The sequence below is a fragment of the Chanos chanos genome, chromosome 6 (assembly GCF_902362185.1).
Source record: "Chanos chanos chromosome 6, fChaCha1.1, whole genome shotgun sequence".
In the NCBI taxonomy this organism is placed as follows: Eukaryota; Metazoa; Chordata; class Actinopteri; order Gonorynchiformes; family Chanidae; genus Chanos; species Chanos chanos.
This window is the reverse complement of record NC_044500.1, coordinates 12,856,736-12,876,463: the sequence shown is the minus strand read 5'-3', so window position 1 is coordinate 12,876,463 and position 19,728 is coordinate 12,856,736. Positions and strand designations below refer to the sequence as shown.

The 19,728-nt window shown below is 41.3% G+C and overlaps 3 protein-coding genes across 4 annotated transcripts in view; all 3 read left to right on the top strand.

Moving 5' to 3' along the window:
• The window catches only part of ppm1lb (protein phosphatase, Mg2+/Mn2+ dependent, 1Lb), a 40,396-nt gene extending 39,298 nt beyond the window's left edge, over positions 1-1,098 (top strand). For both annotated transcript variants that reach the window (XM_030777222.1, XM_030777221.1), the window contains exons 3-4: positions 23-184; positions 749-1,098. In XM_030777222.1, coding sequence (XP_030633082.1) covers positions 23-184; positions 749-1,098 — 512 coding nt within the window. The remainder of the gene's footprint in view (positions 1-22; positions 185-748) is intronic.
• A 3,221-nt stretch (positions 1,099-4,319) lies between these two features.
• Positions 4,320-4,931, top strand: LOC115815055 (ADP-ribosylation factor-like protein 14). Its single transcript, XM_030778025.1, has one exon. The coding sequence runs from the start codon at positions 4,320-4,322 to the stop codon at positions 4,929-4,931; it is 612 nt and encodes a 203-aa protein (XP_030633885.1).
• Positions 4,932-5,814: 883 nt separating this feature from the next.
• On the top strand, positions 5,815-18,505 carry kpna4 (karyopherin alpha 4 (importin alpha 3)). Its single transcript, XM_030776332.1, has 17 exons — positions 5,815-5,962; positions 8,977-9,021; positions 9,278-9,367; positions 9,845-9,874; positions 10,130-10,182; positions 10,512-10,607; positions 10,746-10,831; positions 11,380-11,466; positions 12,233-12,402; positions 12,757-12,801; positions 13,027-13,158; positions 14,475-14,603; positions 15,360-15,464; positions 15,615-15,686; positions 15,810-15,972; positions 16,156-16,250; positions 16,652-18,505. Exons 1-17 carry the CDS (start codon positions 5,894-5,896, stop codon positions 16,748-16,750), a joined length of 1,566 nt encoding a protein of 521 aa, XP_030632192.1. The 5' UTR covers positions 5,815-5,893; the 3' UTR covers positions 16,751-18,505.
• The last annotated feature ends 1,223 nt before the right edge of the window (positions 18,506-19,728 follow it).

Below are 19,728 nucleotides of genomic sequence, written 5' to 3'. Positions count from 1 at the left end.
TCTCTCTCTCTCTCTCTCTCAGGAACAACATGTCTTGTTGCTTTGCTGTCTGACAAAGAGTTGACTGTGGCTAACGTAGGGGATTCCAGGGGGGTGCTGTGTGACAAGGATGGGAACGCAATCCCTCTTTCCCATGACCACAAGCCCTATCAGCTCAAAGAGCGCAAGAGGATCAAGAGAGCAGGTGAACTGCAGACGATACTCCAGCACCGCAGCCATCTCCATATTCAGAGCTGTATTCACTCAGATCACACAAGTCTTGGCATGTTATACAGTTTGTATAAACATATTCACTCAGTTGCAAGGCTGACAAAATAAAGCCTGTCTGTCTGTAGGGCCGTCTTTGAAATCCACAGTGCTGTGTTACCACCTGCTGGCGATGGCTGTGAACTGCTCTCTCCAAAAGCTTTGTACCTCCATGAAAAGATGTGCTGTAGTCTAATGATGAAAGAGCCTCTAGCGCCCCAGTGACTTTTTCTCCCCTTAGGAAAATCTCGAAACAAACAAAATGTTGCAAAATGTGTTCTTCACGTAACCCAGTGAAATATACGCATATTCTTAGTGTAACTGACAGAACGGAGATGGTGGCGGTGTAACTTTCAGACTCTCCAACTATTGTTTTTTTGGGTTTTTTTTTTTTTTTTACGGAGTATTTCCATCTGTGATTTCTGGAATGGGTGAAATGAAAAGTAACTCGTCATTACTCCTGTGTTCATTACATCACCTTTCGGTTTTCTTTTTGTGCTAGGTGGCTTCATCAGTTTCAATGGCTCATGGCGCGTGCAGGGCATCCTAGCTATGTCTCGCTCGCTGGGTGATTACCCGTTGAAGAATTTGAACGTGCTCATCCCAGATCCGGACGTGCTGACCTTTGATTTGGATAAGCTGCAGCCCGAGTTCATGATCCTCGCCTCCGACGGCCTGTGGGACGCCTTCAGCAATGAGGAGGCGGTTCGTTTCATCAAAGAGCGCCTTGACGAACCACATTTTGGCGCTAAAAGCATCGTCCTACAGTCTTTCTATCGCGGTTGTCCCGACAACATTACCGTCATGGTCGTGAAGTTTAAGAAGAGTGGTGCAAAGGCTGCTGAACAGTGATGGTGCAACCAGCTGATTATCATTCTGTGTGCATATAAATATAAATTTGTGTATCCATACGTTTAAGATAACCGTTAAACAAGCAATTTTTGGAGCAAAAACTGTTTCTATTAAACGATATGAACGAAACAATGGCCATTCGCCATTCATATGTTTGTTGGTTCGTTTTTAGATAGATCAGTATTGACATGCTGGCAGCCCACACATTTCATCTCATTTTCAGGTCTTAGCTCATTCATTTATATGGTGATGAGGATGATGATGATGGTTTTGGAGAGGAATACAAACCTATGGATTTTCTTATCCTTTGGAATACCCAACCAAAATTAAAGGTTTCAATGCTGTGATCCACATGTGTAGTAACGCATATATCAAAATGGATGCTTTTATAGATTGATGGTAGTTACTAAAATTAATGATTGACTATATAGCTCAAAGCAATTTTAAATATGTCATCCTGTTACACCAAATGACATATTCAAGCATGGCGTGTTGGTGTGCGTGTGCCACTGACTTTTGCATCTTCTAAACCTTTGTTTTATTTTACTATTTACAGAAATCAATAACAATAGATTCAAAGAAATATGTGTTTCCAGATACCAGATTGCCACAGTAAACTAATGAATGAGACAAATTCTTTAGTACATATTGTAACTGGGTTCAGTCTTGCTGTTGTTGCATTTTTATCACAAAAGGTTATAATGGTGTAACCCCCAAATCATATTATTTAAATGTGCTTTTTGACAGGTGCCCAGAATCAAATTCTTTTTACAATATGTTTATCGTCATGTTTGCCATGTTTTATCATTATGCTTTCAAATGAAGTGAAGAGAGAAATGAAGTTTTTGCCAGTTCATCCAAAACACAGAGAGCAAAAAAAGAGGAAGAGGTGGTCTAAAACATAGGGAAGTAAACTTGTTCTCTTCCCTCTGGTGTTAATGTGGCGTTGTTATGCATACAGCTGTGTTACAAGTGAAATGAAAACACGTCTGTGCTAGTAATGGCAAAACAATACATATATGCATAGCAGCTAATTCACTCTTTGCCGTCAGGCAACTCTACTCAAAAAATCCTTTTCAGCATTTTTGCTTCAATTGTAGATATAATGCTCTAAAATATTTTAACTCGTGATGCCTGTTATTTGTCTTGCTTGAATGATATTTTTGTGCATTTTTTCTGATTTCTAATATCCCCTAAAGACTGCAGTTGAGTTAGGTCTAAACCTAATTCAGTTAATAAACACTACTTTGAATTTTACTGGCTCGTGTAAATACAGGTTCTGAATATGTTGTTCAGTACCAATTCAAATACTTATAATGGACACAACTGCCATTTTGTCGCTATGGTTATTATATTCTGATATTGCTTGAGGACATGTCATCTTTTGTTAATTATGCCATGCCAGCCCAGTAGTCTTTTTTTTATTAAGTATAAAATGTTCTTGCCTTTATTATACATGTTTGCCATATATATTTTTTATGTTAAGACACATGATTTTCTAACTTGCTTCTTGGCTTAAAGAAAACTGTGCTTTTTGAAGTTTGCTCGCTTTTTAGACAAAGTGAACTCCTCAATCCCTTTCTAGGTGGATATTTATCAAGGCCTAATCAAACAATGAGTATGGTGGAGATTTTTTTTTAAGTATTGTGAAAATCTGACACTCAAATGGGACATTTAACAAGAAGCCTTTTAAGTAAATATGCCTTATTTTTACTTAACACATGTTCTCATGTCTTGATTTTTTTTGTTTTTTTGTGCCAAAACAAACATCTCATTGTCTGACATTTCTGTCTGTTAAGTCTCTAACATGACATGCACATTACATGTAGATATAATGTTTGCATAATGGTATCTCACAGAGAAATGGTATGTACAAATGAATGTACATAATCTGGGTCAGTAACACCTGTGAGATAGACGAAAATAACACATATCAAATAAGATTTAATAGAATTAGAATCTTTATATGTGTATTTTTGATTGTACATTCTTCCGGAATACTGTATGTGTCGCAGAATGTTGATGTGGAAATTGTATTTGTTTTGCTCAATTTAAGAAAATGTAAAAATGAAAAAAACATGAAATAAAACATATGAAACTCTAACAATAAAAGAGCAATGTGTAAACTGTCCATGTTTGTTTCATAAACCAATTAAGAATAGAAGTTAAAAATAAAGACAAAAATAGTTAGTCAAATGGACTACTTAAAATTGTAGATTGCACTGGCTATCATCTATTGCAGTTCACTTATGTCATTCTTATATTAGATAATGAAATATTTCTTACTATAATGCAACAGGTTTGGATTACACTCTACTGGAATGAACTGTTTGTGGATTAACATTCACATGAAGCCCATTCCGTACCCAGGCTGCCTCCCTGTTGCCATTAATAACAACATCTAGTCACCTGGCAGCATGGACTGTTTTGTATGTCTATAAACTGTTACGACAGATATTGTATCATGGAACTCACCAGGGAAAAAAGCTATTGTTGGCTCAATTTATGACACAACTTCGCTACGTGTCTTTTTCTGTTGCTCTCTCTTCTGTTGACACATTTTTATTTAACTCGTTACTCATTGTCATAGCATTTTCACATTAATGATGAAATGTTTCAGTCATTTACAGTTTGCTATCTGCATCATTTTATGATGGGGTGATCATAAGTCTTTTTTACTGTGAAGTTTTCAAGAGGTTAAGGACGAAAAGCCAGTGATATTTTGTTGAAGGTGTCATGTGACCTTGCTTCATGAATTTTTTGTATACTCATAAATAGTCATAAATATCCATGACATCAGGGTGGATATGAATGACTTCACCTCTCTGATAGCAGTGCTTGGAAACTGTGGAACGAGGCACAAACTCTGAACGTCCATACAAGGAATTCCTGTTTTAGATGGCTCATAACAGGTGCTCATCCTTGAGTGTTCCCCTGTAATCTGAGTCCCCCAGTGACTCAGGGTTCTGTTGTCACTGCAGGGAAACCTAATTAAGTTTACCATAAGAACTTGCACAACTCAAGGGATCTCACAATAGGAGCAAAGCATGCTGACCACTCCTGTGGACTTTGACCAATCTCATTTGCATGCTAACTGATGTTTCCTCCTTTATAAGTAGCCATTCCCTCCCTAGCTGCTTAGAATACACAGATACTGTGGCAAACCCGCAGTAGTGACAGTAGGAACAGCAGCAAGACCGACCGGATTTAAGATTGATACTATGGGTCACCAAGGTTCAAAAGGCACTGCAAATGCTCAGATTCTAATGTTAGGCCTGGATGGTTCTGGAAAGTCTACCCTACTCTACAAGCTGAAATACAACGAGGCAGTGGAGACTGTGCCCACAGTGGGTTTTAATGTGGAGATGTTGGAGACAAATGAGAAATCACACACACTGACAGTTTGGGACGTGGGAGGACAGTCCAAAATGAGGACCCACTGGAAGCATTACTACCAGGACACGGCTGGACTTGTGTTTGCGGTAGACAGTCAAGATGAGAAAAGACTGGAAGAAGCGAGGCGAGAACTTGAGCGGGTTTTGGAGAGTGATTGCCTCAAAGGATTGCCATTGGTTGTGCTGGCCAACAAACAAGATTTGCCAGGAGCTGCATGCCCAGAGGATATCACAAAGGCCTTGAACCTAAGGGTATTGTGCGGTGACAGAAACTGGTTTGTCCAACCGTGTTCAGCCAAAACTGGAGTAGGTTTGGAGGACAGCTTCCGAAGGATGGCCTACTTTCTCAAAGCTACAGTGGTACAGAGAAAACACAGTGGCAAAGGGCTGCTGTCAAGGCCTAAATACCTTAGGACCTCACTGAAATCAGTAAATTAGGACTGGAATGCTATAACCTGAAAGTGTACATACTTATTGTTCGGCATAGCTGCAGTGTGAAACTTAGAACATGAACAGTTTCCTGTCCTCCCTGAGCTTGGGTGTGATGGAATTTAAACATGAGTCAAACTGTTGACATTTCAGCCATGTTTACGTTTACGCCTGTTAAAATTGTAAAGAAAAAAGTGTGTGCATACACACACACATATATATATATATGTGTGTGTATATATTTATACATGTGTGTGTGTGTGTGTGTGTGTGTGTGTGTGTGTGTGTGTGTGTGTGCATACATACACATATATACACATATGTGTGTGTGTGTGTGTTGTTTTGACAAATGAATGTATCTTTTTTTAAAGGTTTTAATCCATTCCAACAATGTATTTATTTATTTTATTCTTTTTACTTATTTAGATCTTCGTTGTATTATGAATTATATGTATTTGTTGTATAAATAAAGAAAGTTCCCGTGTTTTGAGATGCGCATTCTTCGTTTGCATTTTATTAAATTCTTTTTCATTGAACTTTATTAGATTGCACTCTGCTATTTTATTCTGTTGTTGTGTTTTGACTTGTGCTGGACGGTGCTGTTGTGGCACTCGAACTTCCCTCGGGATTAATAAAGTATTCGTATTCGTAAATTCATCAGTAATTACTCTTAAGTCAAAAGTCAAAAACGCAGTACAATATCTCGGCACACTCCGCGCACATAGTGTCACTTCTAATAAAACAATTCCATCTAGCGGCAATATTTCACAGTCCAGGAAAGAGGAATTCCGCACCCCTCTACGCCAAACTGAGAACGAGGCTACGCCTGTACCACCGGCATTCCCAGTATGCACCGCGGAGACATTAGCAAAAAATAGTCCGGTAACTGAAAGGGCTGAGAAAAAGGGTGTCCGAAGAGGATAGCTCTCACAGTACTTCGTTATATACTATAGTAATATACAGTTGCAAACATGACTGACAACGACAAATTAGACAACCAGAGGTTGAAGAACTTCAAAAACAAAGGTCGCGATTTGGAGGTAAAGTACTCGAACTCCTACTGGGAGCTCCCTTTTCTCTTCGTAATGCGCTATTTTGTTGCCTTGGGTTCCGCTGTGACGTCGTTTGTAATTTCCAGCATCTGTGCTAACCTCGCTAGCATAAAACTTATCCTATAAACTCACGCTAGGCCTGCCTGATTATGTGCAGGCATGATCAAGGCCTAATTTCATATTTATAAATTCGTTAATCTGTTATATTTACCGAACCTAACACGTGAAATGATGTGCTAGCTTACTAGCTGGTTAGCTACTTGCCTTGCTAACTTACCTAGCTCTGCTAGCTAAGCCTGTCGCCTTAAACGCCCTGCCTGGGTTAGGGGAGGTTTGCTCCCCGAGCCACTATATCTTGTTGCTTGGCATAAATTCTAGCTATGCTTACCATGCTATCGTTAGCGAGCATTAGCTTTCGAGCTAACGTGGTGAATACAGGGGCCTTGTGACGGTAGCTTTAGTCCAGCCAATTTTTATCTTGTTTCGTTTCGAAATCCCTGCGTATAGAAACGATTCTTTGATGAGTTCGTTGTTTTGTTCAGTGGACTTTACATCAGTTCACTTAGTATAGTTGACCAATTGGCTTTAATGCTTAACGAAGTTAACACTACAGCACTGCCACATTGGGCTGGATTAACCAAGTTAAGTTGGTTAGCTAACCACCTGCGTTTAGCTAGCCGACAAATGCTTTTTCTCGAAATTAGACAGTACTCTTTACATTTTCCATCTGCGCATATATATAAACGCATACAGCCACCGGCTGAGATATCTCCCTGTTAGACTGATGTAAAATGTTGTTAATCCAGGTTCTTGGAGATGGAGCCAGTCTAGCCAAACAACTAGCTAACCACCTTTTGTAGGTTAACCAACCAATCCGCTCAGATATTCATCAGATGGGATATTAGCTTGATACGTTGCTACACACAACGTCTTGTTTAGGTGATTATTTAAAATGGATGGCAGATTCTGATGTTTTCGTGCAATAAATTAAAGGTCGTTGTGAATGTTTGTTTGTACGGCTAGTTAAGCAGTGCGAGGTCGCAAGTTATTTCTTGCAGCGTAGCTAACGATCTTAGATGGTTAGTCTATTCTTTGCAGCAATTTAGGATACAACATTTCTACTTTCGACCAATATTGAACACAAATAATAAAACTGAACAAAATTAACCGACTTTTAAAAACATGTCGCAGCCTATGCCGCCACCCAACCCCATGTATTGCACAACAGCTAGTCACTTACTAGAAGTCTTTCGAGAGTAGACATTTCCTTTAATCTGTAGTTCCCTCTAACTAGTGATTGAGTTGTTCTTAGGTCGCTATGCCACAGAGTACTCAACAGTGTTATTGGCTAGGTCAAGCATAATGTATTCGTACATACATAGTATAAGTGTAACTGCTGCTTTTGCTGATGCCTATTAACGAGATACAAATAGATTTCAAATGTACGTATCTCTGTAAGCAAGTGGTGCAGTCTAAGGTGATCGTTACGTGATTTACTAAACAAAATACATAGCACTGCATAAATCAAGTCGGCAGCTCCTTGTTAATCAACTCAGGGTGCATCACAGTAAACCTTTAATGCTCAAGTGATATCCAAACATCTATGATGCTTGGCTTTTCATCCGTTGTTTTCTCTTTGTATTCCTGTTCACTTAGGAATCAAACCTAACCGCTGGGTTGGTTTATGTAGTCCTTTGAGTTAACTGGCTTTGTAGCTCCCAGATCAAAGGATTTTGGTTTTATTTCCTCTGACAAGGTCAGAAGTTTCTGTACATGGTTCCAGAACATTTCTTCAGATCAAGATTGAGGTCTGTGCCAGCGAGTTGTTGTATATTTGATTATGACCGCATTCAACAAAGGCCAACTTGACTGTGAGGTGGGGAATACATCGAATCACACCGAATGTATCATCTCTGACCTACATGTCACTTCAAGCAGATGACAGTCGAGTGAATCAGGGGAGATGGATCGTTTAAGATGAATGCATTTCTGATTAGAGGTTCTCTGCATTTGTTCGTGGCTCATAAATTGTGAAAATTACACTTATTGCTTTGTTTGAAGTTAGACAGAGAGAACTCCCCTTTGGAAAAAAAAAAAGAAAGCATCAAATGCAAGACCATCTGAAGTATGAAATGAGAGACATTGAATGTTCTCACAGTTGCGTTGTTAACCAACCGCCTAATTTCAACACTGCAGTTACTTATATTATAGGTCATAAAATACTTCTAATCCCTTTCCACAGTACGTATTTTACCATATGATTCAGAGTCCCGATTTAAGTCCCAGGACCCGCATGGATGCTGACTCTGGAGACTTAGTCCTGCGTAAGGCTGTTTGTGCATGTGCGCCGGTATCACTTTAACTGGGTGACAGGCATCAGGCTGTCATTCCTGAGACGCCTGGCCTACTCTCCAGCGCAGGAGGGATGTTATCAGCCTCTCTTCCTGGTGCATTAGTCAGGGCCTGGGGCATGAACACACATGCAACTCTGCTTACTCTCACACTAAATGCATCATCCTCTGACCTGGATTTCACTTCTCATAGATAACACCTCAAAATATAAAGTGAGATGTGTCATTGAAGGTTCTAATTCTCGTACCATCAGATAAGTGCTCTGTTTTTGTGTGTGAGCCCTAGCAGTTTTGAACATTACAGTTATTGGCACTTTTTTTTTTTTTTTTAAGTATCAGATTGAGTCAGTGGGGTACATCTGGAATGATCTGTGTGGGTATTTTTAACTACTCAGATGACCCAGCGTTAACACGACCATCTAACTGTAATTCTGGTATTAAGTGAGCACCACTTCATGCTTTTACGAATGGAAAAAAGTCAAAATGGTTTACAGCTAAACCTTGGACTGCCTCATCTGTTAACCGCCTACACTGTGTTTGCTATTGTTTCCAGCTCATACCTGATAGTTCACTGTTATTCATTTAGGCCCTGAAGTACTGACGATTTACTTATCATGTTAAAGGTGACTGTTTGTTATCTTTATTTGACAGACCATGAGGAGACAGAGGACGGAAGTGGTGGTTGAACTGAGAAAGGTAATCATGGTCAAACCATCTCCATTTGGATGTAGAGCTAGAAAATACACAAATACACACAACTTTCAAGCAGGCATTACCTCTCTGACATGAGGTATAAAATTTGCATTGCAAAGGAATCTAACATTCCTTTTCAGAGTCTATTAATATTAAATGCCGAGGAAAATTTTTTTGAGCGCTACGAATGATCGATCACAGGGGAGGGGGAAAAAATGAAATATCGTAAATGTTGATTGAATCAAACTCCTCCATCCAGAACAAAAGGGACGAACACCTTCTGAAGAGGAGAAACGTGCCCCATGAAGACATCTGCGACGACTCTGATGCTGATGGAGATTTCAGAACGGTGAGCTCAGTTTTCGGTCGTACCCAGTCATTTCCCCCGAAACTGACGTCTACCCCTGTTAGCCTTGACCCTCTTAATCCAAACGGCATCCCAGAAACATGCAGATTGCAAAGTTTGTGCCTCTGTATTTCACTCAAGGTAATCACTGAATTCCATGTTACGGTTCTAATATAACACAGTGGCTTCTCAGACATTCATGGGAATCTGTCGAGAGAATTACATGCATTTGTTTTATACTGTGCTTGTAATTGTGTTGAGATGAATTGGATTCTAATGAAGTTTTTAGGTTCTCAGCGGGGAAGGGAGAATTTGTTGTTGGTACCAGCTGTGCAGTTGTGTGACAGTTGATTTGTAAGTTATTGACATTGCACGGTGCAGTTCTCTTCATGCAGCGCTGTGGGAATTTTTTTGCCCTGCGTCACCAACATGATTGTGATCTTGTTTTTTTTTTTTTTTTTTTTTTTCTTCTGTTCACAGCAAAATGCCTCTTTAGAAGCAATAGTACAAGTAAGTTGCCTGCTCCAGTCTCTCTCATGCAGATATGTCAGTTATAGATGTTGTAACCAGTAAATCAGTCGGATTTTAGAGAAATATGAAGAATGTGTATTGAAGCAGTTGATTGGGCAGAAAGTTGCCGTGATATATCGAGCTTTAAGAACATAACGTGGTTGTGCAAGTGTAAGAGCGCTGTTACGGTTTCAAAGGGTACCGTCATGACGTGTGTAAAATAATCCTTTAAAAAGATTGTTTGATCTCTTTTAGAATGCTACCAGCGAGAACCAGGGGATTCAGTTGAGCGCAGTGCAGGCTGCCAGGTAAGCGCTGTTTGCCGTCTTGCCTCACCTGACGGATGTTACTATGCCAACTGGCTTAGAGACTCAAACATTCCGCACAGCGTTTTCAGAATGTCTGAAGAATGTTGGGCAAGATCAGCTTGTTCCGTCTGCTTCCGACACCGTCTTGTTTTGTACTGAGATGCAATGCATAACTTAGCTGTTTTCGTATGGTCTGGTAATGCTAGCAGTGTTTGGCAGCACTGTGGATGGATGTCTGTGTGTTGAAATGTTGAGCTCGTTAAGTTGTTTTTTTGTCAGTGGGGGTGAGTGATGGACAGAAAACGACAACCCTCCCCTTTTGTGTGCAGGAAACTGTTATCAAGTGACCGTAACCCTCCAATAGATGACTTGATAAAGTCTGGCATTCTGCCCATACTGGTTCACTGTTTGGACAGAGATGACAAGTAAGTCAGGCGTTTCGTTTGTATTCGTATAAATAAGCATTGAAAGTTGTCCTTGAATACTGCCCTTTGTATGATCATCATGGGCGACTCAGTGGAGATTTTTGTCAGTAAATTTTCGCTGTTCTTTTCTGTCTGTAGTCCGTCTCTCCAGTTTGAGGCGGCCTGGGCTCTGACCAACATCGCTTCAGGGACCTCTGAGCAGACGCAGGCGGTCGTGCAGTCCAGTGCGTACCCTCTGTTCACACACACACACACACTGTAGAAGTTATTTAACCCCCTTTCATTTTAAGTGAAGGCCCCCCAAGCGCAGTTTCGTATGGATGGCTCGTTTTTTAAAACTTCTAAATTAATCCCCAGGCGTTTCCCTTGTGCATCAGAAGAGTCTAATCGAGTGTTGCATTTTTGATGGTCACCAGTCAGACAAATGATATTTTCTCAGAGTCTGCATTCAGAGATTTTCAGATCAAATGCCATCTCATCAGATATGGGTTGGAACGGCCAGCGTCAGTATGGATTGTTCTTTTTTTTTTTTTTTTCCCCCTCCGCTCATCTTTTAAGGGAAACTTACCATCTTACTGTTCACTCATGATCTGAAACAGTAGGATTTTTGGGACTTGAACCTGTGCTTGAAAATAGGAAGAGCTCTGAGAAACACAGCGGACAGGAATGTAACGGGCAGCTCGGGCTTGATGACAGGATGACGTGAGTCAGAAATGAAAAAAAAGTGTTGTTGGGTCTGACTCATGATGCTCTGTGTGCTTTGCCTCCGTAGATGCAGTTCCCCTGTTCCTACGGCTGCTGCAGTCTCCACACCAGAACGTGTGTGAGCAGGCAGTGTGGGCTCTTGGCAACATCATAGGTGAGTGTCACCTCAGGATTACCTGCATGCTGCTTATTGTCCCCATTAAATTGAGAGCGTGTGTGTGTATATATACACACACACACACACACACACAGATATATATATATATATATATATATATATATATATATATATATATATATACATACATGTGTGTGTGTTTCTCCCATTGTATTATTGTTTGGCATAGATCAGCGTTTCTCAAACTCCGGTCTGCGGAGGGGTGGGGTTAGGAAACTACCAGGTCCCGGCCCCTTTGACTGAACTTCTTGTTTTGAAAATAGTAACAATTGTAACCGCCGGTCCGCAGAGCCCTGCCGCTGCGCCAGTCAAATTACGCTTGGTGCTTCTGTCACTCGCCAGGTGAAAACAGTAACATTTTATTCAAGGCTCTAGGAGGCTAAACGTCCCCGCCCGCGAGAACTTGCTTAAAATGTTACCGTTTTCACCTGGCGAGTGACAGAAGCAACGAGCATAATTTGACTGGCGCAGTGGGGGGTTTCGTGGACCGGCCGTTTCCTGTCGCGGATCTGCGGGTCATAGTTTGAGGAAAGCTTGGATAGATCATTCCAGCATTTCGACAGTTTCTAGGAATTTATATGCTTGGGATACTGTTAAGGTTTAGAGGAATCTGAAACTTTTTTAAACAAGCATAAAAAAGATCCCCTGGACCGTGTTACGACGTCCGTCATGATTCACCCGCCTCTCGGAATTCACCTGCCTTTCTCTTTTTCTTTTTCTTTTGTTTTTTTTGTTTAAATAGGCGATGGTCCCCAGTGCAGAGACTATGTGATCAGTTTGGGTGTGGTCAAGCCCCTCCTGTCCTTCATCAGCCCCTCTATTCCCATCACCTTCTTGCGCAACGTCACCTGGGTCATGGTGAACCTGTGCCGCCACAAGGAGCCCCCTCCCCCCATGGAGACCATCCAGGAGGTGTGTGGGTTTTTTTTTTTCTGCGTGTACATCTCTGCATGGTATATGCATACGAATGAAGATGTGTGTGCATTTACAAAGAATTCTTTTTCCTCTACTTGCACAATGTAAAAATCACAGAACTGCATGTTTAGGATTAGAACTTGATTTACATGTACATAGTGCTTAAAGGGAAAAGAGAGTCTTTTTAAAATGGATTCAGTCTGGATTTATGTGAGATTGCGTTTCTGAAATACAGAGCGCTCGCTCTCTCTGTTTCCCCCTCTGTTGGCTGAAATGAGTCCCTCTGATGGAGCATTTGAGTTCTAATTTGTTTCCACTCTTTCTTGCCCCCCCCCCCCCCCCCCTCCTTAGATTCTGCCCGCTCTGTGTGTCCTGATTCACCACACCGACGTGAACGTGAGTGCTTGCATGATCATGACAAGACATTTCACACAGTTCTTAAACAGAATGTAAAGTATGTGGAAAAGGAAGCGGCAACAGAAAAGGCGCGGCTGACAAATGGGGACACCTTCACGTGAAAAATACAATTTCTGGAACTCAAAGAATCCTTTGAACGTATTCGTTTGAGTTGAAGTGATGGGTACGGTTTAACCGGCTCTTTTTTTTTTTTTTCATGAGTAGATTCTGGTGGACACCGTGTGGGCTTTGTCCTACCTGACGGACGCAGGGAACGAGCAGATCCAGATGGTTATCGACTCTGGAATTGTCCCTCACCTGGTACCCCTGCTCAGCCACCAGGAGGTCAAAGTTCAGGTAAAGAACAAAGCGGTTATTTTCAACAGAAACAAAAGGCTTCCCGCCGCCCTTCCAAAGCCAAGTCAGAGCAAAGGAGCCGCGGTTGCGTCGCGCGTAGCGTCTGGTGAACGTACTTCGGTGCCTTTCGCTGTTTTTTGGGTCATGTTGTGGTCAGCGTGACTTTCATAATACATTTGCCCTGTAGCACAGTAAGATAGCGTTGCGGTGATCATTTCTGATGGAGTTAAAGGGGAAGTCCAACCGCACAACGTGTTATGATGAATTAGCTCTCGCTGTTGTTTTAGCCGTTAGTGCTATTTTAAAAGAAACACATTAGTGAAGGAGGGATGTGAAGTATATTGAAAGCAGGTGCCTTCACACAGGTGTGGTCCTTAAGTTAATTACGTAATTAACCTCCTGGCATGCCTGTGGTCGTATATATAAAAACGCCAGACAGCCTCATTAATCTTTTATTTTAGCCGCCGTAATCAGAGGACACCGACGTTGTAAAAGCGATAAAAATAGCAGAAGTCTTTTTGGCCAGGGTCAACATTCAGATCCTTATGTAAGCAAACATAAAGCTCATCTGTGTCGTGGCCTTTATCCTGTGGTGAAGCGTACCCGTCGTCATGCGCGTGGTTGACTACGCTCTTATCGATAGGGGCGCGTACGCTCGCTGGTTCGAAGAACGCAAAACACGCCGTAAACCGTATGCGACGGCCATCTCAGACACCAGATCTCGACTTAGTTGGAAATTTCCATCACATCAGCAAAACACAAAACAATGGAGGGTTTTTTTTTTTTTTTTCGCTGAGGACTGGACTCCCGTTCCCCCGGCAAGGTACCAGACACTTTAATAATGTGTGCCAAGGGGCACGGATTTGGCAGCGTTCACTTGTTCGCTGCCCCGTCAAGACGCCTGGAGTGTCCTTCACTCTGGCAGTCACCGGTACTTTCCGCCGTTTACTTGTCATTAGGCAGAATGAATCTCTTAAACGAAAAAAAAAAAAACCAAAAAAACTCCATAGAACCTGATGGATGTAATCTCAGGGAGCTGAATGATTTTAAAGGCTCCCCTTTAAAATAATTGTGTTTTCCGAGATGTGTGGATCATTACAGCATATCATGTTAAACAGAACCCACGATCGGAGAAGGTTTCGCGTCTGTCAGTCACACAGAGAGAAATTCCTCAGAGTCTGGCTGGTTCTTTCTGTCTGTGTGTGTGTCTGTCTGTCTGTGTGTGTGTCTGTCTGTCTGTCTGTCTGTGTGTGTGTGTGTGGTTGTGTGACCGTCTGCTGGGTTCCGCGCGGCTAAGGCTGTTTGTTTTGCCGTAGACTGCCGCGCTGCGAGCCGTGGGTAACATTGTGACTGGTACAGATGAACAGACTCAGGTGGTGCTCAACTGTGACGCCCTGAGCCACTTCCCCGCACTGCTCACACACCCCAAGGAGAAAATCAACAAGGTGCGTCCACACACACACACACACACACACATAGAGCGCGCTGCATGCTTAAGGCATAGACTTTGCCTCTTGGTATCTATAACCTTTTTGCTTTTTTTTTTTTTTAGATTGATAAAAATAAAGGTTGAGCAGGTTGGATGTGATGAAATTAGAGACATGGTGCCAGTGTGAATGATGAGTGAGACATGTTTGGTAAATTAATTATATATAAAATGTTAGGAATTTAGCAGGCCATCGGAAAGAAAAAAACACACTAGAGTGTAGTTCAAAGGTTACTGTAATGACTAAGTACGTAATGTTAGAAGGGTTTGGGGCGGGGCTGTAGAAGTGTGTGTGTGTGTGTGTGAGATTGTGTGTGTGTGTGGTCATACGGTTGGTGGATAGAGGGCGCTGAAGACCAGTCAGTCTGTGCAGATAAAGGAGTGCATCTGAGGCCCGTCACACAAGCAGAGGCCTCTTTGTGACTGGGCCGATGATTAGAGCCTCAGAACCGCCCCGGTCCCCTTCCTTCGGCACCACTGTCTCGACTAGGAGCCGTGTTCTAACACACGCCATCCCTAGACTCTGATCCAACATAGACTCAGTGCTCAAACATTCAGTGTTCAAGTGTTTAAACTCAATCAGTCCACACAGATATCGTGTTAAAACACGCCTCATGTAATCTGTATAACTGTATGAATAATTAGATGTAGGCCTGGCCTATTGAGTAACGCTTTTTTTTTTTTTTTTCTGGCTGTGGTGTTGTTTCCTTTACAGGAGGCTGTGTGGTTCCTGTCCAACATCACAGCAGGAAACCAGCAGCAGGTCCAGGCTGTGATTGAGGCCAACTTGGTGCCTATGATCATCCTGTTGCTCGACAAGGTGCTTTATTTACTCCATCACAATATCTTTACCCTACTTACCTGCACTTTAACCCTTTTTTTTTTTTTTTTTTTTTTTTAGCTAGGTTGCCATCGCACTTTCAGTCTGTTTTTTTTTTTTTGTCTAAATGAAGTGAATGTCTTGTTTCAGGGAGATTTTGGCACTCAAAAGGAGGCAGCTTGGGCTATAAGCAATCTCACAATAAGCGGCAGAAAGGAGCAGGTGGGTTTCCAGACCTCTCACGGCCTCTCAGCCTGAACAATCTTCCGCTTGAATGCAATTCCAGCAGCATAGGAAACGTTAGTGCATATGGAGGAATAACAGAGCGTAACTACGTCCCTTTAGGTGGCGTACCTGATCCAGCAGCGTGTCATCCCTCCTTTCTGTAACTTGCTGACGGTGAAGGACGCACAGGTGGTTCAGGTGGTTCTGGACGGGCTCAGCAACATACTGAAGATGGCCGACGAAGAGGCAGAGACCATCGCAAACCTGATTGAAGAGTGTGGAGGTGAGGAAGACTCTTGTTTTTTTTTTTTTTTTTGTTTGTTTTTTTAAAGTGGTCTTTGTAATTGAATAATGGCCAACTGTTCTGGAGGAGCACAGAGAGATTATCTTACCTGTTAGATTTGGAAAAAAAAACAAAAAACATTTTTGATAATATGTTGATGTCATTCCCTTATTTCCATTTCAGGTCTGGAAAAGATTGAGCAGCTACAGAATCATGAGAATGAGGACATCTACAAACTGGCATATGAAATCATTGATCAGTTCTTTTCATCCGATGATGTGAGTTTGAGCACTGGACTTTATATAAGTGCAGTATTTTAATGTGGAATTCTCAGAAAGGCAAATTAGGGCCTACTAATCAGTTATTTAAAAAGGCCTTGTTATCAGTGGGACATTAACAGTCTGTGACATTAATGGTTACACATACTCAGGCTTCGTGAATAATTTTACAAGGAGTAATCCAAGTATGATAATGTAGTTTTAACGGCACTCGTTTCCACCCACGTGAAATAGCCATAAAAAGCGTAAACAATTTCTTTAGGTTCTCTGTGGATTATGCGTATCTTTCATCTTTTCCCGTGGAACCGGCCCTTACTTTCCGTTTCACATATTTTGAATATTTTGATATGCTATCAGTTACGCTCGTACGATACATTTGAATTTTGTTTGCATTTCCTCAGATTGATGAAGACTCCAGCCTGGTTCCGGAGGCCATCCAAGGCGGAACGTATGGCTTCAACTCTTCAACCAACGTGCCAGCAGAGGGGTTTCAGTTCTAGAAGGCATCTCAAAAGTTGGGAGTTTTGTTTGCGATGCAGCACTCTGTTCAACATTAAAAATATTTAGGAGCGAAAGAGAGCGAGAGAGAGAGAGAGAGAGAGAGCGCGAGAGTATGAGAGAAATTAGATCCATTGTGCTTGGCTCGTGGGATCCATGGCTGCATCTAATCCGAGAGAAATTGTGTGGATTTCGTTTGGCATTCCGAGGGAACCAGCCCAAATGAAGTTTGAGATGGCGAGTGGGTGCGAGAGTGAGAGTGAGTGGTTACTGTATGTAACAAAACACAACCATCTACACTGTATGAGTTTAGGGACATTTCGTGAAACTTCACAAAAAAAAAAACACACAAACAAAACGTATGGGACATGTCTACTAAACAAAAAACAAAAACAAAATGATGTCACAAACGGGAGTAATAAGACATCACAATCCTAGCAATTGACAGGAAGAAAACAAACGTTAAACGGACGAACCTGCGACAAGCAAAATGAAGAACCATATCACACTTCTGAGGATGTCTGACCAGTAGGGGGCGCCACTCTCGACGCGCTTCTCCCTCACAATCGGCCACAAAGTGAGACCCGTGTGTGTGAATGGACCCATATTCGTATGAATGTCTGGACTCAGTGCTGAGGAGCTTGGTTCATCTCCTCTGTTCTGGGATGGGGGGGAAAAAAACCCCTTTGTGGGCGCAAGGGGCCATCTTCCCGCACCACAGTGCGGGGCCCCGGAGTCCAGCAGCGACCGACGCGTTGCGTGTGCAAGTGAAATGGACGAATGGTGTGTGCGTGACTGAGGTGTGCAAGAGCAAGACTGAATCTGAACGCATGCAGAGAGTCAACATCGAAATCGAAAACAACAAAAGGAGAATAACATAAAAAGTAATAAATATCAAGAAATGGGGAAGAAAAAAACAACGAAGGAAGATTTTAAGAATATCAAAATGAATCTCGCCTGGAAAAAAGGCTAATATTAATATTCAAGAGGAATAACAACTCACCTCAATAAACTACGACAATATAGAAGACGCCATCACAGTTTTTCTTTTTTTTTCTTTTAATTTCTTTAGTATTACATTGACACTGGACAGTGCTGTTGGATGGTGAAGCAGAAGTGCATAGTGAAAAAGATGCATTCAGTGGTTTTGGGCTACGCTTTATGCCGCCAGTGTGTACTATTTTTCTTTTCTCTCTCTGTTTTTTTTTTTTTTTTTTAAAGTTCTGTTTTATTTTTTGGCTTTTATTTTCCAATGCTTGTATAGAAGTGAAGATTTATGGTATCACTTAAGCCTACTCTCCTACCACTGTAGTTGTACCTTTTGCACCCGATATTGGTTTGATGCTGTGAAAAATCCCATGACATCGCCTTCACCAACCAAATAACTTCTGTCATTTCCTCCCCCCCAGTCCTGCATGACATGGATTTTTTTTTCCTCTTCATTCTTCTCTTTCTTTAAGCAAAAAAAAAAAAAGAAAGAAAAAAGTACTGCTTTGCAGTACTGTTGCCATAGCTTTGAGCTTTTCAAATTATCACAAGGGGGGGAAAATTGATAATAAATGGCCATTTTATGTAACTTTGTGAAACATAATCTTTGCATGTACTAAACTACAGCATAGTTCATTTTAGGGGTTTTTAGTTTTGTTAGGACTGTGTACACAGTGTAATTTTTTCTTCCCTTTCTTCTTCTTGGTTTTTTTTTTTGTTTTTTTTTAGTAAACTGTGCTGTTTAAATGTTACATGTCTCTTCCCGACCCTCTCCGACCCCCCCCCCCCCCCCCCCCCGTTTCCCATGATTCAATTGACAGACTAATTGTGAACAATTTTGCACACGTACTGGTGACTGAGTGGCCTGGAGTCATACAGTGGGGATTTGTTTAGATTTACACGTTGGGGGGAAAGAAAAAGAAAACCCCAACAACCCTCAACAATATGCATTCTTCAAATACAATCTTAATTTTTTATATGTAGATGAAATAGTTAACAATTTAATGGTGAGCCACATCAGGGGAGCTCAATACTTCTTCACGGTAGTTTCATTTACTTGGAATTAATAATCTGCCTCTTATTTTGGGGTGTTCCTAATTTTTGGGAGAAACATTTGTTGGAGTAGTGATGCTCCTACGGTCTCTTGCGGCTCGCAAACAGAAATGTGCGGTGCCTTGTCTATACGGCCGGCGAAGGCGACACCTGCCCTAAGGGGCCACGTCATTGCAGGACTTTATCCCTCATCAAACTTCCCTGAATCTATTTGGATTATGCTCAAGACCTTGAGCTGAATCAGGTGTGTTTGTTATGGTGGGGTAAATTAAAAAAAAAAACAAACAAAAAAAAACAGCATACACTGTGGCCCTTCAGGACTGGTGTTACCATCCCCTGCTATAGAGCACAAAACATGCATGAACAAAAAAAACAAACAAAAAAAAGTGCTGTAATTAAGTACATCCTATGATTCCTCTCCCCTCTAGATCACCTTTTTTTTCTTTCTCTTTTTTTTTCTTTTGTGTTGACATTTCAGAACACTGTAGAGATGGATTAATATTTGTGGTTATAACCCTCTGTTGGACATAGGATTTTTTTTTTTTTTTTTGCAGCATTCCTTGTTAGCAAAGATGTGGTTTCAACAAAAATGACATTGGTATAGAAGACATGGTGGTTTGCTTAACCTGTTGGACTTAGATGACAGGTTGGGTTGTCTTTGCTGAAATAAATATTGAAACCCTATGACATTACTGTGTTATGTCTCAGTCATCAAGAATATTAAATCAAAATTTTAAAACAGGATAGATCAACTGGGAAATTGGGATATAACCTTGCAGAAATCTGTGCTAATCATTATAAATAAGAGAAAACATTGGCGTGTTGGAACTACAACTGGTAGAGCAGTTTGAATATAGTTATAAGCAGCAATTACTGGGGTATAATCATGTGTACTTTATCCGTATGTGGTCGCACTCAATCGGGCTGTAATATTGTAAAT